General features: G+C 36.7%; 1 protein-coding gene across 1 annotated transcript in view; it reads right to left on the reverse strand.

Moving 5' to 3' along the window:
• RYR2 (ryanodine receptor 2) overlaps positions 1-17,948 on the reverse strand; it is a 786,704-nt gene that overhangs the window by 445,674 nt on the left and 323,082 nt on the right. The window contains exons 6-8 of the mRNA XM_054561059.1: positions 16,348-16,460; positions 6,646-6,745; positions 5,844-5,940 (exon numbers count right to left, since the gene is read on the reverse strand). Coding sequence (XP_054417034.1) covers positions 5,844-5,940; positions 6,646-6,745; positions 16,348-16,460 — 310 coding nt within the window. The remainder of the gene's footprint in view (positions 1-5,843; positions 5,941-6,645; positions 6,746-16,347; positions 16,461-17,948) is intronic.

Raw genomic sequence — 17,948 nt, forward strand, 5'->3', positions numbered from 1 at the left:
TTCTATTCATATACTCTAAATGCATCAAATGTCTCATTGTTTTTCATTTTTGCCAAGATCCAACAGCTCAAATTCCTATGAATATTGTTAATCTTCTGTGTTAAGAGCCCACGTTTTTGAAGCAGTCATTCTACCCAGCCCTTGCCTTGAGAGTGCGGTTCTAGACCAAGTCAGGCTTCCAGAACATATGACAAACTACAGCAGCTACTGCACTCTCTGCAGTCAGCAAGGAGTTTAAGTTTGGGGCAAGAAGTGAATCTCTCCCAAAGGAGAAGAGGCAAAGAGCAGAAAGTAGCTCTCCTTTATGTACTGACTATTCCATCAAGACTGTTTAGCTAACTCATTTAACTCTCAGTTCCAGGCTGAAAAGATATATGCAGGACCTGAAGATAGAGAAAAAGAAGAAAAGCTCTCATAGGTAAAACTTTATCCTTGACCATTTTGGAGAACAACAGAATAGCTTTAAGAGCTTCCTCCTAGGTGGTGGCCAAAGGCATACAAATATCCTCACAAGGATATTAGTCACCCAGTTATGTACACAGATATAAACTATGCATCTCTTTCTAAGCCAGATGGAGAGAAATTTAATTCATTATATCCAATCCATCTCATGCCTTATCAATTATTTACAACTAAAGCTCATTAAATCATCGTAATATTAAAAGGGGGCATGGAGGTAAAAATCTTGTCATGCATACACATGGCATAGCTTTTTCCTGCTGAGTCACATTTTGGAAAGCAAATGTAGCATTTATTTCCAGACACTGTCAGAAACTATGACTTAATTGGCCTGCATTTGAAAGTAACAAGACACAGCAAGCATATGCCAAGAGTAATGCCAGATAAGGTGGAAGTAGAACAATCTTTCTCTCCTTCTCTCCCCACCTCTCCTTCATACCACCCCACAAAACATACCACACACATGAACACTCTCCATCCCCTTCCATGCATTATTTTTCTCCTTAGTTCTTATCATCACCTAATGCATTTTATCTCTGTATACTTGGGTAAGTGTATGCATTTATAAATAAATATATTTATTGTAATATATGCCCACTAGAATGTAAACTTCTTGAGAAAATAAACCTTGTAACTTTTTGTATACTACTATAGCCCCAGCACCCAGAAAATAATAGTCATTCTACACATTCTTATTGAATCAATAAAACCAGATTTGACATTGCAAACCTGTTTTTAACATAAATAATGCTTTTCAAACAATGTTTCCTTAATAGATTTCCAAACTAAAGGCCCCAAATAATCTTCCCCAATGCATCCATTTTAAAATGTCTTAATGTAAAAGTATGCAGTTTATTCACATAGTGCATATCAAATCCATAAATAAGCCTATGTACACATAAAGGAAATGCCTTTGTTGATATTTTGTTATATTCACATAAAATTATGGATGGAAATAATGAGATGCAATCTAGAAACAAAATCTAGAACAGAAAATACTCTCCACGTAAAATATGTCAGGCTTGAAATAAAATTTAGTAATCAAATGTCAAGCCTCCAGAATGAAAGCCTATTTAAGTTTTTATTTTTAATTTTTGTGGGTATGTAGTAGGTGTATATATTTATGGGGTACATGAGATGCCTTGATTCAGGCATACTATGCATAATAATCACTTCAGGATAAATGAGGGATCCATCACTTCAGGCATTGATCCTTTGTGTTACAAACAATCCAATTACACTCTTTTAGTTATTTTTAAATGTACAATAAATTTATTGTTGGCTGTAGTTACCCTGTTGTGCAAAAGCCTATTTTTAAAGCAATAATTAAAACATGATTGACAAGGGATGCAGACACAGCCCTTCCCAACTACCAGACTTGCTTGTCTTTAACTCATTCTATCTCACTAATTGAAGAGTTTAATAAGAACTAAAAAGTTATGACACTATAGTTAATACTCATGAGCTCTCTCCCTTGTACCTAACTGCTCACAACTACTATAGTTATATTTTTACTATTTTTATTGTTGCTTAGACAAATTGTCTACTAGTCATTTTAGAGCAATTTGTCTTTCTGAAAAAAATCTCAAGTAACTTAAAACAATAGTGATGTTGTATCTCACGAACGCGTCAGAATTCAATCCATAAAAGCAAAATGGGCAGGAAGCATGAGAAAAAGATAGATATTTAGTTTAACTGTGATAGGCCTCATCTTCAATTCAGTTCTTCTTAATTGAATAGCTCTATATGCTCTTCATTCTAAGAGCTTTATTAACATTCTTTAGGAGAATGAATAGGTAACCACATACACATACATATCTTAATGTGAAGAGGAAGGTAAAGGTAACTCTACTGATATCCAGAATCATACAACCCATTACTGAGCTGGATTTTCAATAGCTACAATTACAGTTATGTATATTAAATAGCTGTCAATAGAACAAAGCAGGAACAGGTGGACAAATCCATGTAGAAACACAGCATTTATGACCAGACTATTCCTAAATCACTCAGAAGTAAACATCTCTTCTGGCCATCCCCTTAATAGTTTCCACTATGTCTCCTAACAAAGTAAATTGGACTTTAGTTATTTAACGTTAACAACAGCATACAATTAATGAGTATAGCTAGATCATAATTCCAGGAAAGAATTATAAGGTATAAATTTTTTTTTACAGATTTCCCAGGCCCTTCTCTAGCTTTCATGTCACTGTGCAAAAATCAAATTATTTTTACTTCTTTCTTTAATGAATGAAAAAAGTATATTTTTAGATCATCATTACACATGTCTCCCCCAGTACAGACTGATAACAAATAAAGAAAGGCTGCTTCCGGGCTGAGCTATCCTTTGCCTCCCCCAAGTTCCTTACAATGACCTAGGGAAATAGCAGAGGGAGGTTGAAAATGTTCTAAACAATGGTATCAACAAGATTTAGAAATCATGAAGTGCTATATAACTGTGAAATACCAGGAATTATTTTTATCATTCTATTCAAATAATTGCTCAATCCCAGTATAACCAACACAAATAGTTTTTTCTTAAGCAACATCCCTTCAGCTCCATGCTGCCTATTGCTGACTCATTTTCTCCCTCGAGTCATAATCTGACATCCATTTTAATTTAATTTCACCCATGTAAATATGCTATAAAAAGGGATACAAACAAACGTGTTCTTACCACCATCACTACCTACCAAGAGTCCTGATAGGCTGGTCTAATTACATACTAAGATTAAATTGAACTGAAATTATCAACATGAAATCAAGAAGAGTATTTGGAAAGGAGGGGCAGGCTTCAACGTATATGCAAAGGGAGAGTGGGTCCAGAACATGATTAAAGTATCTTTGAAATGTCCCCTAGATTTCTCTGCAATCATAACTAGCCATCGAAAGGATCCTCTTGGATCTAGTCTGGCCTCTCTTCCTACAAAGTCTATGCTCTGCCATTCTGTCATCCATATGCCCAGAGTCCCTCAAACTTTTCAATCATACCTAGCTAAATGCTGCCTCTTCAGACTAAATAATAGCGACAGACTAAATAATAATAACAACAACAATAAATGTGTTGATTTCTCCACATGCATCAAGTATTTTATGTGTATTTTCTTATTTAGTCTTTTCAATAGCCCCACAAAGTAGGAGATAATATTTAAGCTGCATTTTACAAAGAGGGGAAACCAATGTTTAAAGAAACTATGTCACCTACATGAGTCACACAACTGGTAAGTGGCAGAGCAGAACCCCAATCCCAGATCTGTCTGGTTCTAGAGTCCATTACCTTAACCACGAAGCTCTACATTGTAGAGCTGTAGATACAGCTGAAAGAGCTCTAAGAAACACTTAGTCTGTCTTCCATTTAACAAATCAGGGACTGAGGATCCAAAGACTCTGGCATGGTCTCTTATAAGCCCTAACTCCAAATAAACGCATCATAGCATTTAACATATCCACAGCCCAATCCTTTGGCTTCAATGACTAACTTCCCTGGTTCCCTACTAAACTATCACTCTGACTCTCTTGCTGACTCTTATTTCTCTGCCCACATCCTAAACATCAGCATTCTGTAGGAATCCATCCTCAGCCTCCCGCCTGGTTAGGCTATTCCAGGGCTTTACAGCCTTCATAAGGCCATGCCCAATCGACAAACACATCTAATCCCCGCTCCTCCCTCTCCATCTGATGAACATATGATAGACCCCATTCCTTTAAATATCCCCCTTACACTTAGAATTTGCACCCATCCCAAGCTTTGTTAAGTTAAAGACTCAGACATCCCAATTTCCTACTTGACGTCTCATAGACTGTACTCATCCGTAACCAAAGTTTAACTCCATCTTTTACAGCAAACATGCACCATCTCCTGCAATCCTTAGATCCAGCTGTCTTCCCCTGAGGCAGAAAAAAAGACGGTGATGGATTTGATACCTTCTCTCGCAGCCTGTATCTAGTTCTCCCCTAAACCCATCACTTTTATCTAAATGTCTATGATGCAAGTAAACCTCTCCATTCTGATGGCATTCTCTGGGCTAAGTCCTTGGATTTTGTCACACGAATTACTGCATTTCATTTCCGTGACTCAGATTCTCCCCACCTCTAATCTAAGTTCTCCTTGCCTAACAGAGTTATTATTTTAAAAGAGAACTAACTATTCCACTCTGATCCCCACATCCCTTCCTAACAACCTCAGAATAGAAGCCGGCCCACGGGAATGGCACTGAGGATCTTCCTCTTGTCTACTTTCCACCTTTTCCTCCATTTTCCCCCTAATCACTCTGGAATAATTGCTATTCCCAGAATATACTTGACATCTCTCTAGTTCTTAAGTTTATACTTCTGTTTGAAACTAATTCCTTAATCCAAGTGTCTTAAAATCTCCATTATCTTTTATACAAACCCTGCTGACACCATCGACATCTTCTTCCTAAACCTACTGAAAGAGGCAGTTTCAGCTTATGGAATGTTTCCAGGGAACGTATGTCACTCTTAGCCATTATCTAGGTCTGCCTGGGAACAGAGGTTAAGACCCAGTACCCAGGTCTCAGAGGGACTTTTCCTGAGATTATGCAGCTGGTTAAATGACTCTTAATTTTCTAAATGGTCCCTATATATTTTTATTAAATTATAAAAATAATTATTAACTAACAGCTACCTAAGTGTCCATGTTAATATGAAAAATGTCCACTAAAAGATTTAAAGATAAGTAACAAACCATCCACACAGTGCCTTCTCTCACTGCAGTCTCTTATTTACATATTCATGTTACTACATTCATTGATTAATTTGTAAGGTAGAGCAGTAGCAAACTATTCTAAATATTTTTATGGTTTTGTAATATTTGTGCACTTTTCTCAGTAGATTCATACTCTTTTAATCTTGTCCCAGTGCCAAATAAATAAACATGAGAGAGGTATTATATCAGATTAAATATGAGAGAAAGTGATTCATTCTATCATCTGTATCAATAAATGAGAGGTCATAGCAAAGGGTCCTAAAATTGGACACAATTTGAGAACTCTGACTTCAAAAGTGAGTTTGAGATTAAACATTCTAAAAAGAAAATTAATCAAAACTAACGAGCATTTAATGAAGTTCTAAGTCGTTTAATGCAATGTGGTCACTCTTCCCACTTCGCTTATTTTGTTCAGTGTTTCTTAATATGTTTTAATTATACAAAAATTTTCAGTTCTTCTATTGGTAGGTAATAAAAATATAACATGAGAAAAAGCTAAGAGAGGGCAACAAATGGATCACTTCAGTGAACCAATGAATGTCAGTAGCCCATCTTGTATGATGCTACTGGCCTGAACGAATAGATCCCTAGTTTTTAAAACATTACATCAAGGCAAAAGAGTGCAAGTCTCAATGCAATGAGCTCAGGTACTAACCTCCGCTGCTCTTCACCATGTTCTCCTGAAGGGACAGTGAGACACTCGTCCATGTGTCCATGCAGCAACCTGAGGACATCACCACCAATGAGATACCCTGTAAGGATAAAAATCATTCAGGTCTGGACTCTCAGTGTCAGATGCTGATAGCCAGACAGATCATCTGGTCCAATCTTCTACTTTCGTAAAGAAACTGAAGTCTAGTGAGTCTTAAGGACCTGGCCAAGGTCACAGAGATAGACAGTGCCTGCTGTTCCCTCTGAGTCCCGGGTGCCAGAGTCCCACAGTTAGGGATATTCCCACTAAAAGCATGACCTCAGACACATAAAATCCTCTGTTAAACATACAAACACATTTAGAATCAGATGTGAACCTATATAAGTTGGAATAACCAGAACATATACACATATTTCCCTAGGAAACCCTGCTCCTTTGTAAAATTCGTGTTCCAGCTATAAGGCGTGACCTCAGAAAATAAGAAATCTTGACATTAGTTCAATCAGGCAATACTCTGAGGTCAAAAAATTGAAGAAAACAATCCATAGGAAGCTATCACATAAAGCATACACAAATAAACTAAAGCTGACAGTAACATAAAAATAAGGGAAGATTAATCTTCACCCAAGCTTCACTTTTAAAATAGCAATTCAAACAAGATCCTCAAATGTCAGGTATCTGCATTACAGAATATTTAGACACAGACAAAAAGCTCTAATTAACAATCAGCTCATTACCACAATTCCAAAGATGACTGTCAACTTTGCATCAAGGACAGCCCCTCTAATTGAAGTGGAGTTTTTACCTTGGGCTGCCTCACTTCCTGAGCTGATTGGGGCCACGCTCCAGAGAGTCTGCTGGAAAGCAGCATCCACGTGTAAGCTGCCGTTGCCATAAGACAAATGCTGTATCAAGAGGCAAAAGGAGGCATCACTTCAGGCTCTGGTAAGCTGTAACATGTAAGCGCTTCTAGCAATGCAAACTTAACATTGCTGATTTGGTTATGTTCATAGAGAACATCTGTTTCAACCTGTCATTCAAGAATCAAAAAACTAGTCAGAAGACAAGAAGTTCTTCTCTGAATTTAGGGATTTTTAAACTTCATTCTAACAGTTACTGACTTAAGTCAATAATCAAAATATGCATAAATGAATACACTAAATAAGTTTATTTGTAACAAGATACTATTTCTGTTTTAACGATGATTGATGAACAAAATGAGCACTTAAAATTATAATTAGGTTTTCTACATATCACACTCTGACAGCTTTTTGATGATGAAGTAAGTGAAATCTATTGGACCAAGTTTATGGAGTCTTCATTTTATGAAGTCCTTAGGCATCTTATGGGGTCTTTTATGGTGTCCCTCAGGAACTGTTATCTGCAATTTGATGCAAAAGCCATTAGATGGCGATATTTCCTAACAGCTATCTAAAACCAAGCTACATTTCTTCCAAAATTCAGATATTAGCAAATTTCAGATTTTCCTTCTTAAAAATAGGAACACATTAAAATAAAACATACTTAATATCTTTTAGAGCCATAAGACTGAATTGTCAAATGTTAACTAAGAAAAACAAAATTATGAGTACAGCCATATGCCTTGCTTATTTTACTCATCATAACTTGGCTGCCTCTAGAATTTCAAACATACATACAGCAACCACCTGTTTCCGTGGAGTCTTCTCAGTAAACATTGCCAATATCCCTGCAATGTTTCTGCAATGCTTTACCAATGCTGATGACAGCCTAAGTTTTCACAGACTTTAATCAGACCAGAAATTTCCCAGAAATCTTGACCATCTTAGTTAGATGAAGACCGGTCATGCCTAAAGTAGTCACCTTAGGTGTACTCCACAGGCCTTTTAAACATCCTAAGGGTCTCTTTAACAGAAAGATACTATTCTCAAGTCACCATCGAGAAGAGGTTGTTCACTCTCTTTCTCTTAAAAATAAAACCAAAGAAACTTTTAACATTGTGATATGTACATCGTGTTTATCAGTCATTTTTCCAATTAGTAAGATAGAAAGTTTACCAGTTGATACATAAGATTTAGCAATAATTTGCTCTTATTCCTCTCCTCAACCTCAACTAGTTGCCTGCTTTTGTACAATTTCTTCTTTACTTCAATCTGTCATTCTTACAGTCTTAGCTGTAATCCCAGCTAAGATTCCTTTATTGACTCAATTTCTTCTTCAGTATGTTGAAACTGTTTAATTGTTTACAAATAAATCATCCCATCTGCTTTAACAAACAAGCAGAATATATTTCCCTTCAAAGCAATTATCACACAATGAAATTCTTGGGCTTATTTTCTTTTTCCCTTTTAGAAGCTACCTGACACAGGTTCACAGCTGTGTTCCTAGCATCTGGCAATGTTATCCAGTAAACATGTATGTGGAGAAGCTAACAAAACTCATAAAATCAAAGTATCATAAACATAAAAATACACATTTTAAGCTATTCCATAAATACTCGTATTTCAATAACTTAGTGTTAAAAAAAGCACGTGCACAGGCACACACACATACAAATCCATGTGAATGACACCGATTTTAACCAAAATCTGAAAATTTAAAATACCCGTGCTCATATCTGTGACCAAGTGAAAGCTTATGTAATATTATGATAAGTAGATTACCATCATTTGTTAATTCATCATGGGTTCACTGAATGTACTATGTATATTAATAGTACACATTCTCCACCCCAAGGGTGCTAATCTCATAGAGTAAAATAAATACACAAAATGCTGTACCTCAGTATATAAACATATCACATGTGATATTTTGATACACGCATACAGTGTGCAGTGATCATATCAGGGTAATTGAGATATCTATCACCTCAAACATTACACACAACACTTTTTATATACTGAGGTACAGCATTTTGTGTATTTCGTGTATGTATATGTAAAATATATACATATTTATGGGCTACATGTGATATTTTGTACCAATAAAATAAATTATGTACCAATTAAATTAATAAATAAATAGAGCCGGGCGCGGTGGCTCACGCCTGTAATCACAGCACTTTGGGAGACCAAGGCAGGTGGATCATGAGGTCAGGAGATTGAGACCATCCTGACTAACATGGTGAAACCCTGTCTCTACTAAAAATACAAAAAATTAGCCGGGCATGGTGGCAGGCGCCTGTAATCCCAGTTACTCGGGAGGCTGAGGCAGGAGAATGGTGTGAACCCAGGAGGCAGAGCTTGCAGTGAGCCGAGATCACGCCACTGCACTCCAGCCTGGGCGAAAGAGCGAGACTACTTCTCAAAAAAAATAAAATAAAATAATAAATAAGTAAATAAATAAATAAATAAATAAATGGATATGGAAGGTGGGAAAAAGCCTTTAAAAATGCTGTGTAAATCATAACGTGCTACAGGAATTGTAAGAAGAGAACACTCCAGACAACAAAATGAGAGCAGAGTTTCTCATGGGTTGGGGGCTTTGAGGGAGCCAGTAGGATCACTTGGCCTGTGTCTCACATTTATATGTTTGCTGTCGCCAAACAAGCGTCTACATACATTGGATTTGAGTATGTGGATTAACGTGAATGTGCTATGTGCAAATATTTAAAACATACCAAAAATTTTTGTAAACCATTTGGGGATTTTTATTTTTAACATACCAGAAACCTTGCTATCAGAAGTGGGCTGGGCCCCCTGGCCCTCTAAGAAGTTCTGAGAAGGGGAATGTGTGATAAGGGGAATGTGTTGAAGACAAGAGTGTGAGCACAAAGGTGGAGATACGGGGACATACATTACAGCCGAGAGCTTTGTCTTTGGGGCTGACAGCACATGCTAAGAGGTGGAATGACTGATAGGTCCACAGACAAAGGCTGGCGCCAGACCAACGACCTTGATTTTAGGTAATAAGGAGTTTTCAGCAGTGACAAAATAGGGTGAGGGAGTCAAAAAAGCAATTTCCAAATCATATCTATGCCTAAAGATAAATAATAAATATGAGGGAACCATAAGCATATGAAAATTTCAGTCTGTGGGAAAAGGTCCCAAATATGTCCTTAAGATCATATTACAATCATATAAAGTTCTCTAAATAAGGTCTACTCTTCTAAAGAAAATATTCTAATTTGAATGCTTCCAATTTTGCTGCTCAAACAGCAAAGGGAAGTCTGGGTAAAAACCACATCACGTCAGGCTTGTGGTATGCAATATTCAGAAAGCAACAACAGTTTCAATTACTGAAACTGAGATGAATTATCCTTAAAGCAAAAACAGACATTGGTAGAGGATGAAAGCCAAGTCGGCCTTAGGCTGAAATATGTAACCACTGTAGGATTTACACAAAAATGTGGTAGCATCAATCCACCAACAGCAGTACAAGGGCTTTGGGCACCAATCTCTGGGCACCCGGGTCTCACTTTGATCCTAGGATTAGTGATTTTCAAGCTCTATTAGGCACATGAATCTTCAGAGGATATTGTATTTAAACATGTAGATTGGAGGGCCGGGCACGGTGGCTCACGCCTGTAATCCCAGCATTTTGGGAGGCCGAGGCGGGCGGATCACGAGGTCAGGAGATCGAGACCATCCTGGCCAACACGGTGAAGCCCCATCTCTACTAAAAATATAAAAAATTATCCGGGTGTGGTGGCGGGCACTTGCAGTCCCAGCTACTCGGAAGGCTGAGGCAGGAGAATGGCGTGAACCCAGGAGGCGGAGCTTGCAGTGAGCCGAGATCGTGCCACTGCACTCCAGCCTGGGGGACAGAGCAAGACTCCGTCTTAAAAAAAAAAAAAAAGAAGAAGAAAAAAGAAAAGAAAATGTAAAAAAATCTAGATTGGAATGCAGAGTAGTTGCAGGGGTTGTCAATCAAGACTGCTGATCCAAGAGTAACAAGACATTACATGATACAAGTCCAACATCTCAGAAATGGAAGGGACACGATAAATCACCTTCCAGGAGTTCTTTAGCTGGAGTACACAAACTATACTTCAATACCTTTAGTTTCCTTTGTGATCCTACGTATTTATTTTATGCACTTCACCATTTTTAAGATGAGGTCAATAAGTTTTATCAGTTTGCAATGGAAGTCCATGGTACAAAAACTTCGTACCAAGAATCTCTCAATTGAACCCTTATCTGATGCAATTATTCACTCATTTATTCATCTTTTATTAAACTTTCAGGTACTTCGGCCCTGGTGATGCAACATTCTGAACAAATTGTCATTTAAGGACAGGAAACACAAAGAAACACGTCACATTACTCCTCAAGCATCAGTTTTTTCTTCTGAAAAAAAAAAAAAAACAAATGAGGGGCAGAGAAATAGATGTTCTTTCCAAATGTAATATTTTATGGTTCCATTACCTGAGCCAGAGAGGAAAGAAAGGCTTAAGGCTAATTAATCAAAAATGAATTGGTTCATATAATAAATCTCTTGAAAATATTTATGATCACTCTTTTATCATTATTTTCACACAACCTGAGGCAATTCAGCAATTTATTATGCAATCAATAATTATCTATATATTTTATTAGAAATTTAAAACCACCATTCTCAGCAAACTATGGCAACGACAGAAAACGAAACACCGCATGTTCTCACTCACAGGTGGGAGTTGAACAATGAGAACACTTGGACACAGGAAGGGGAACATCACACACCGGGGCCTGTTGTGGGGTGGGGGGAGGGGGGAGGGATAGCATAGGAGATATATGTGACGTAAATGATGAGTTAATGGGTGCAGCACACCAACATGGCACACGTATACATATGTAACAAACCTGCACATTGTGCACATGTACCCTAGAACTTAAAGTATAATAAAAAATAAAAATAAAAATAAAAAAAGAAAAAAAGAAATTAGAGATGGGTAAGAAAGAAAGAAATTTTTTGAACTGTAGAATAGCTTTCTCTTAAGCATTTTCCATCACCCTTTAGATAAGCATTCTGCTTTTCCTAATATATTTTCAATCAGTTGTTTATTTGGCAATGTTTCCACAGATCCGAAAAACTTGGCTTGTTTCATTAAGTAACCTGATCAGTAGAAAATCAGTTGGAAATCTACATTTCCAATGCAAACAATCCAATCCGCAGATTGAAAACATTTGTGCTTACTGGAGTGATTTTTACAGCTAACACACAGAAAAAAATTGTTTTGTAAGCTTCATTTTATTTAGTTTGAAATAAATTCAGTCAGTAATATCTACTTGGCCATGTTTTCTCTATTTTAAATTGTATATTTCTCTTAAGGTGCTTTGCTAAGGCCTTCTCTAAAAGAAAATAAGATTTTCAATGAGCAAAAAAATTCTTTCCTTTTGGATATTTTTGAAAAGAAGATTAACATATCCTTTTACCTCAGAATATAAAACAGCAAAAATGAGAAAAGACATTATCTGGGTGAGGTGTTTACAACCATTTTTAGAGGTTAAGACCCTTTATACCTCAGAATCGAGCCCCAATGTTCAATATATAAAGCAGACAACGGTGCAGCAATCCCAGGTACCGTCCACAGCATCCTCTTCTGTCCACAAGCATCTTCTCAGAGGACAGGGTGAAAACCAACCCTCTCAACCAGCTTTCATCAATTTAGCATTGTAATAGTTGTATTAGCGCACCCCATGCACTACTAGTTTAATCTTAGCTTAACCATCACTGTTAGTGAAAGAAAAATCGCTCATCGGTCAATAGACACTGATGACTAAGGAGTTGTAAAATCAATGACAGGAAATGTTTATTTTTAGAAGTTAGTTTTAACTAATTTGTTATCAGACACATTGTTAAACTTACTTATTTTTAACAACATCAGCATCTCCTCAGAAGATGAACCTTGCTTTCACGTGATAGATCTTTATTTAATATCACCTATAATGTTCCTTTCACTGTTTCTTTCCCAACTATCTCTTCTTCTAGTTAAATATCTGCTGTTTCTTTAAGCATTCTTTTTTTTTTTTTTTTTTTTTTTTTTTTTTTTTTTTTTTTTTGAGACGGAGTCTCGTTCTGTCACCTAGGCTGGAGTGCAGTGGCATGAGGCACAATATCGGCTCATTGCAACCTCCGCCTCCCCAGTTCAAGCGATTCTCCTGCCTCAGCCTCCTGAGTAGCTGGGATTACAGGTGTGCACCACCAAGCCCAGCTCAATTTTTTTTTGAGACGGAGTTTCACTCTTGTCGCCCAGGCTGGAATGCAACGGTGCAATCTCAGCTCACTGCAACCTCTGCCTCCTGGGTTGAAGCAATTCTCCTGTCTCAGCCTCCCAAGTAGCTGGGATTACTGGCACCTGCCACCACACCTGGCTAATTTTTCTATTTTTAGTAGAGATGGGGCTTCACCATGTTGGCCAGGCTAGTCCTGAACTCCTGACCTCAGGTAATCCACCCGCCTCGGCCTCCCAGAGTGTTGGGATTACAGGCATGAGCCACCGTGCCTGGCCTAATTTTTGTATTTTTTTAGTAGAGACAGGGTCTTGCTTTTTAGCTATGCTGGTCTTAAACTCCTGGCCTAAAATGATCCGCCCGCCTTGGCCTCCCAAAGTGCTGGGATTACAGGCATAAGCTACCATGCCCGACTTCTTTAACCATTCTTAACAGGCACAAATCTACCAAGTAAATAGTGACAGTAACTTACTATCTGTATCATCATATATATATATATATATATGTTTGTGTATTCTATAAGGCAAGTGTGTATATATATACACACAGCCCATCTTTAGTTATTCAGGGTTTATTCTATAGATTATTTCAACTCCCTCTGCCTATCCCAAAGTCCTTTCATGAACTCACTTCTTGATCTTTCAATTTCTCTAGATCCTTTTCACTGAGTCCTCCAAATAAGTCTTTGAATCCACACCATAGTACTTCAAATATCCACTACTATCCACCATGGTGGGAATGTAAGATAATAATTCACCATCTCTATACCCATAGGAATGTCCTTCAGCATCTCTAAGCTATACTGTAATGCGTATTTACTGTCTTACAGTATCCTCATACAGCTCTGTATGTGTTTGATTTGTTTTCTCCACTAATTATTTGAGGATAGAAAGCATGAGTGATGTGTCCATGGCCTTTCATGTTGTTTCTGCTATATGCTAGGTCCATAGAGATCAACAATAAAAGCAATGACTTCATTACCAAATGAAAGTGAAATTTTAACAACCTGGTTGGCTGCTGTCTTATAGCTCCATATAAAAGATTACCAGGAAAGAGAACATAAATAATTGGCTATGTAGAACAGGCTGGGCAAAGTGTGGCTCATGCCTGTAGTCCCAGCCACTTTGGAGGCTGACTGGGGAGAATAGGAGGTTGAGGCTTCAGTGAGCTATGATCGCCACAGTACTCCAGCCTGGGCCACAGGGCAAGACCCTGTCTCAAAAAATAAATAAAATAAAATAAAATAAAATGTAGTTTGGAAATCACTTGTAAATTTTAATTAATCATGAGGTTTATTTCCTTCTATAGGAGGTAAACCTCATGTATCATCATTATTATTGCTTTCACTTGCATAGTGCTTTTTAATTCTGCCCATATTTAAATCCATTATCTCATTGCTTCCTCACAATAACCTTGGCACTATGTATGATTATTAGCATCAACCTCATTTTTTACAGATGAGAAAGCCAGAGTTCAGAGAATTAGATGACTTTCTCAGGTAGTTAGTTGTGGAATAGATGTTAGAAGTCCTGGCCCTGTGAGGTCTGAATTTTCCATTTTTCAGTGCATAATGATGCCATCCTGTCAAATAAACTCTGACACATAGCGGAAGTACAAATTGTACAACAACAACAACAAGAAAAAATTCACAGTTATGTCGAAATCAAAATAAAGTATGTGTATAATTTATATATTAAAAGTGTGCATGAATTATTTCTACTGCTATTGGTTTCCAGGTACAACTACAATTCAAAATGCATATCTGATCAAAATACATCATCTTAACATACATAGCACATGCATATAGCAAGGGCTTAATAAATGCTTATTTTACAGTCTGCACACCTGTATTGTCCTAGAAATTCACATGGTGACTATTTCTACCTACATTGGTTAAGGGACAAAAGTAGAGAAATGCTCCAGGTCTCCCTATAGCTATGCAACATCAGACACTCCATTTAATTTAATAGTTTCTGTCAGTTACACGAGACACTGTTATACCATTTCCTTGTCTTCATCATTACCTCTTCTACAAGGCAAGGGAAACAAAACAAAACCAATCTTCCTAGAAATGCTTCAAATCTGGAATTAAATGTATTGGTAAACCAAAACTGACTTACAACACCCCCAAACTTACCCTATTTCATGTTTATAGAACAAAGGGGGTATCAACTACTTACTTAATCCTAAACCAGTAACACATGAACTACATTTTGATTTATGGTAGTGGTAAAATACTTTCTATAACCCGGTATCTGCTAAATTGCCACATGCCCTATTTCAGATTTTTGTTTCAATCATCACACACTGTGATGCCTGGGATTTTTCATGTGAATATTCATATAAAGTTTACAATGCCCCATCTTATGTTTATTTAGTCACTTTTCAACCTTAAAATGAATATTTTGCTCTAGCATCCCTCACATCTTCATTTCAACTTACTTCATTTCAATTTACTGTAAACTTCTGTATTGGACTATTCTCTGGCAAAACTATAACTTACTAAATAAGTTAAATTAAATACATATTGACCTTACCACGAAAGTTCAAAATGTTTTTGATATGGTTCGGCTATGTCCCCACCCGAATCTCATCTTGAATTCCCACATGTTGTGGGAGGGACCCGGTGGGAGGTAATTAAATAATGGGGGGCAAGTCTTTCCCATGTTCTCATGATAGTGAATAAGTCTCATGAGATCTAATGGTTTTAAAAAGAGGAGTTCCCCTGCACAAGCTCTCGTCTCTTGTCTGCTGCCACATGAGACGTGTCTTTCACCATCCGCCATGGCTGTAAGTCCAATAAACCTCTTTCTTTTGTAAATTGCCCAGTCTTAGGTGTATGTCTTTATCATCAGCATTAAAACAGACTAATACAGCATTTAATGATTAAACACAAACTTCTTTCTTCATTCTCCCATTTCCAGCCCCTACTCTTTGAAACTCCTTTCTTAACATGGCATGTGTTCCTCACATAATAATTTGCTTTCATAAATACCAAAATAGGTCATAACAACCTCATTAATATAGCCTTTTCATCAGGTGCAAAATAAAGACCATAGAATTTTTAATTCCTGATTAGACTGCATTTACATTCTATTAATAAAGTAATTTATTAAAAGGCACTATCAATATCATGAACATGCGTACCAAGGTCACGAGGGAAGCCTGCCTGAACAAACCTGATGAGCTATATTTCCACTCACATCACATTACTCTTCCATTTAGGAAGTTACTTATAATTAATCTAATAGAGATAGAGGAAAGGTTATAAGCAATTTTCGTAGACAATTTACAATATAAACCTTAAAGAGATCATTTTATTGACTTGTCATTTAGCGTATCACCAGATACATGATCCTACTTTCCACACTTACCAAGTACCTTTCAGAGGACACGCTAACTAAGATGAGGTCATCTCCAACTCGTACTTTTTCTCCTTCTGATCGCTGCTTAGAGGCAGGGTGTATGGTCCACCAACAAGCCTCACCTGCAGAGATATTTATATGTGAAACACAAAAAAGTTCCTCTTAATTAAAATCTATTTTCTTTGCCAATAATTCCAAACACACAACTTTCAGAAATCTGGAATTAATGCAAATTAATCTCTTACACCATGAAAAGAGAAATAATTAAGCCTTAGCTTAGGATAAAATAAGATTATTCTCCTAGAAACTGGGTGTGACACTCAGGGAAGGTTGATGTCTTTTTCTTCCACTAAGAATTGCTTTAAAGGGATATTTATTTATACTCATCTAAGACTAAATTCACCACTCACACTGATCTGATTTCATTCTTTACACACTCACATGTCATTATACTGTTCAACTGCTTTCTATAAAATCATCTTTTTGTCAATTTTCATAAGGACTTGGGGTTTTGTGATGTGACAATTGTAACAATTTTTTGAAAATTTTCTCAGTAGTTATTTTTGGATGTTGACTCAAAAAAGGATGCAAAGTATTATCATCTAAAGATTGTATTATCCTGTCCCCTTTTTACTTTATTATTTTAAAATGTGATGTTTTCTGTTAAACTAAAGGTAACATATAAAAGAATCCTTTTATAGAATAATGAATTATAAAAGATCTTGGTTTACATCAACCAAACAATTTCTTCTAGGACAAGTCAAGCATAAGCCTCATGAGCCACATGTCTCTTCTTTACTCTTTCTTCCCAATACCTAACATATAAGCTTCGGCATGCCATTCTTCATTCTGTTCATAATACCTTTGAAAACTTAAATGCAACTTCTATCCCAAAATCAGAGGAGTGTTTACATGATATCTGTCATCATTTACCATTCTTTCCCTTCACTCAACTTTATGGTTTTTCCATAACTCTTTTTTTTCTTGACTAATTCCTCAATGCGAGAATGTAAGTTCCTAACAGTGGGACTTGGTATGTCTTGTTTACTGAGGTTTCTCCATCTCCTGCTAGCCTATTATAAGCACTCACTACAAATTCATTTTGCATGAGTGAATAAATGAATTACCAAATAATATTTTGTAAGTATTCTTACAGTCAATATGTAATCTGTGTTTTTTCTTACATAAACCATAGTCTAACTTGCTTTTCTTATACAAACCATAATCTAACCTGAATGTCACCTGGCAGAATTCTTTATCTTCATTCATCCAATTCACATTTTTACAGTTGCAGGTAGCTTTTCATTCATTCAAACATTTATAGTGTACCCACTATTGGCTAATCATTGCTTTAGTGGCTGGGATACATCAATAAAGAGGAAGAAAAAATTATCTGCCTTATGAGTTTAATTCTGATGAAGGCAGGCAGACAACAAATAATAAATACAATAAATAATTGAGGAATTCAGAAGAGGTAGGGAACTATAGGAAAAAACAGAGTAGCATAAGGAAATCAGGACGCAGAGAGAAAACACTGACTTGTTTTGTTTTGACTATTACATAATCTTCTCAATGTATGAAAACAAGTTCTAGACTGTCTGCGTCTTTTA

This window comes from Pongo abelii, chromosome 1, assembly GCF_028885655.2.
Source record: "Pongo abelii isolate AG06213 chromosome 1, NHGRI_mPonAbe1-v2.0_pri, whole genome shotgun sequence".
NCBI classification, from domain to species: domain Eukaryota; kingdom Metazoa; phylum Chordata; class Mammalia; order Primates; family Hominidae; genus Pongo; species Pongo abelii.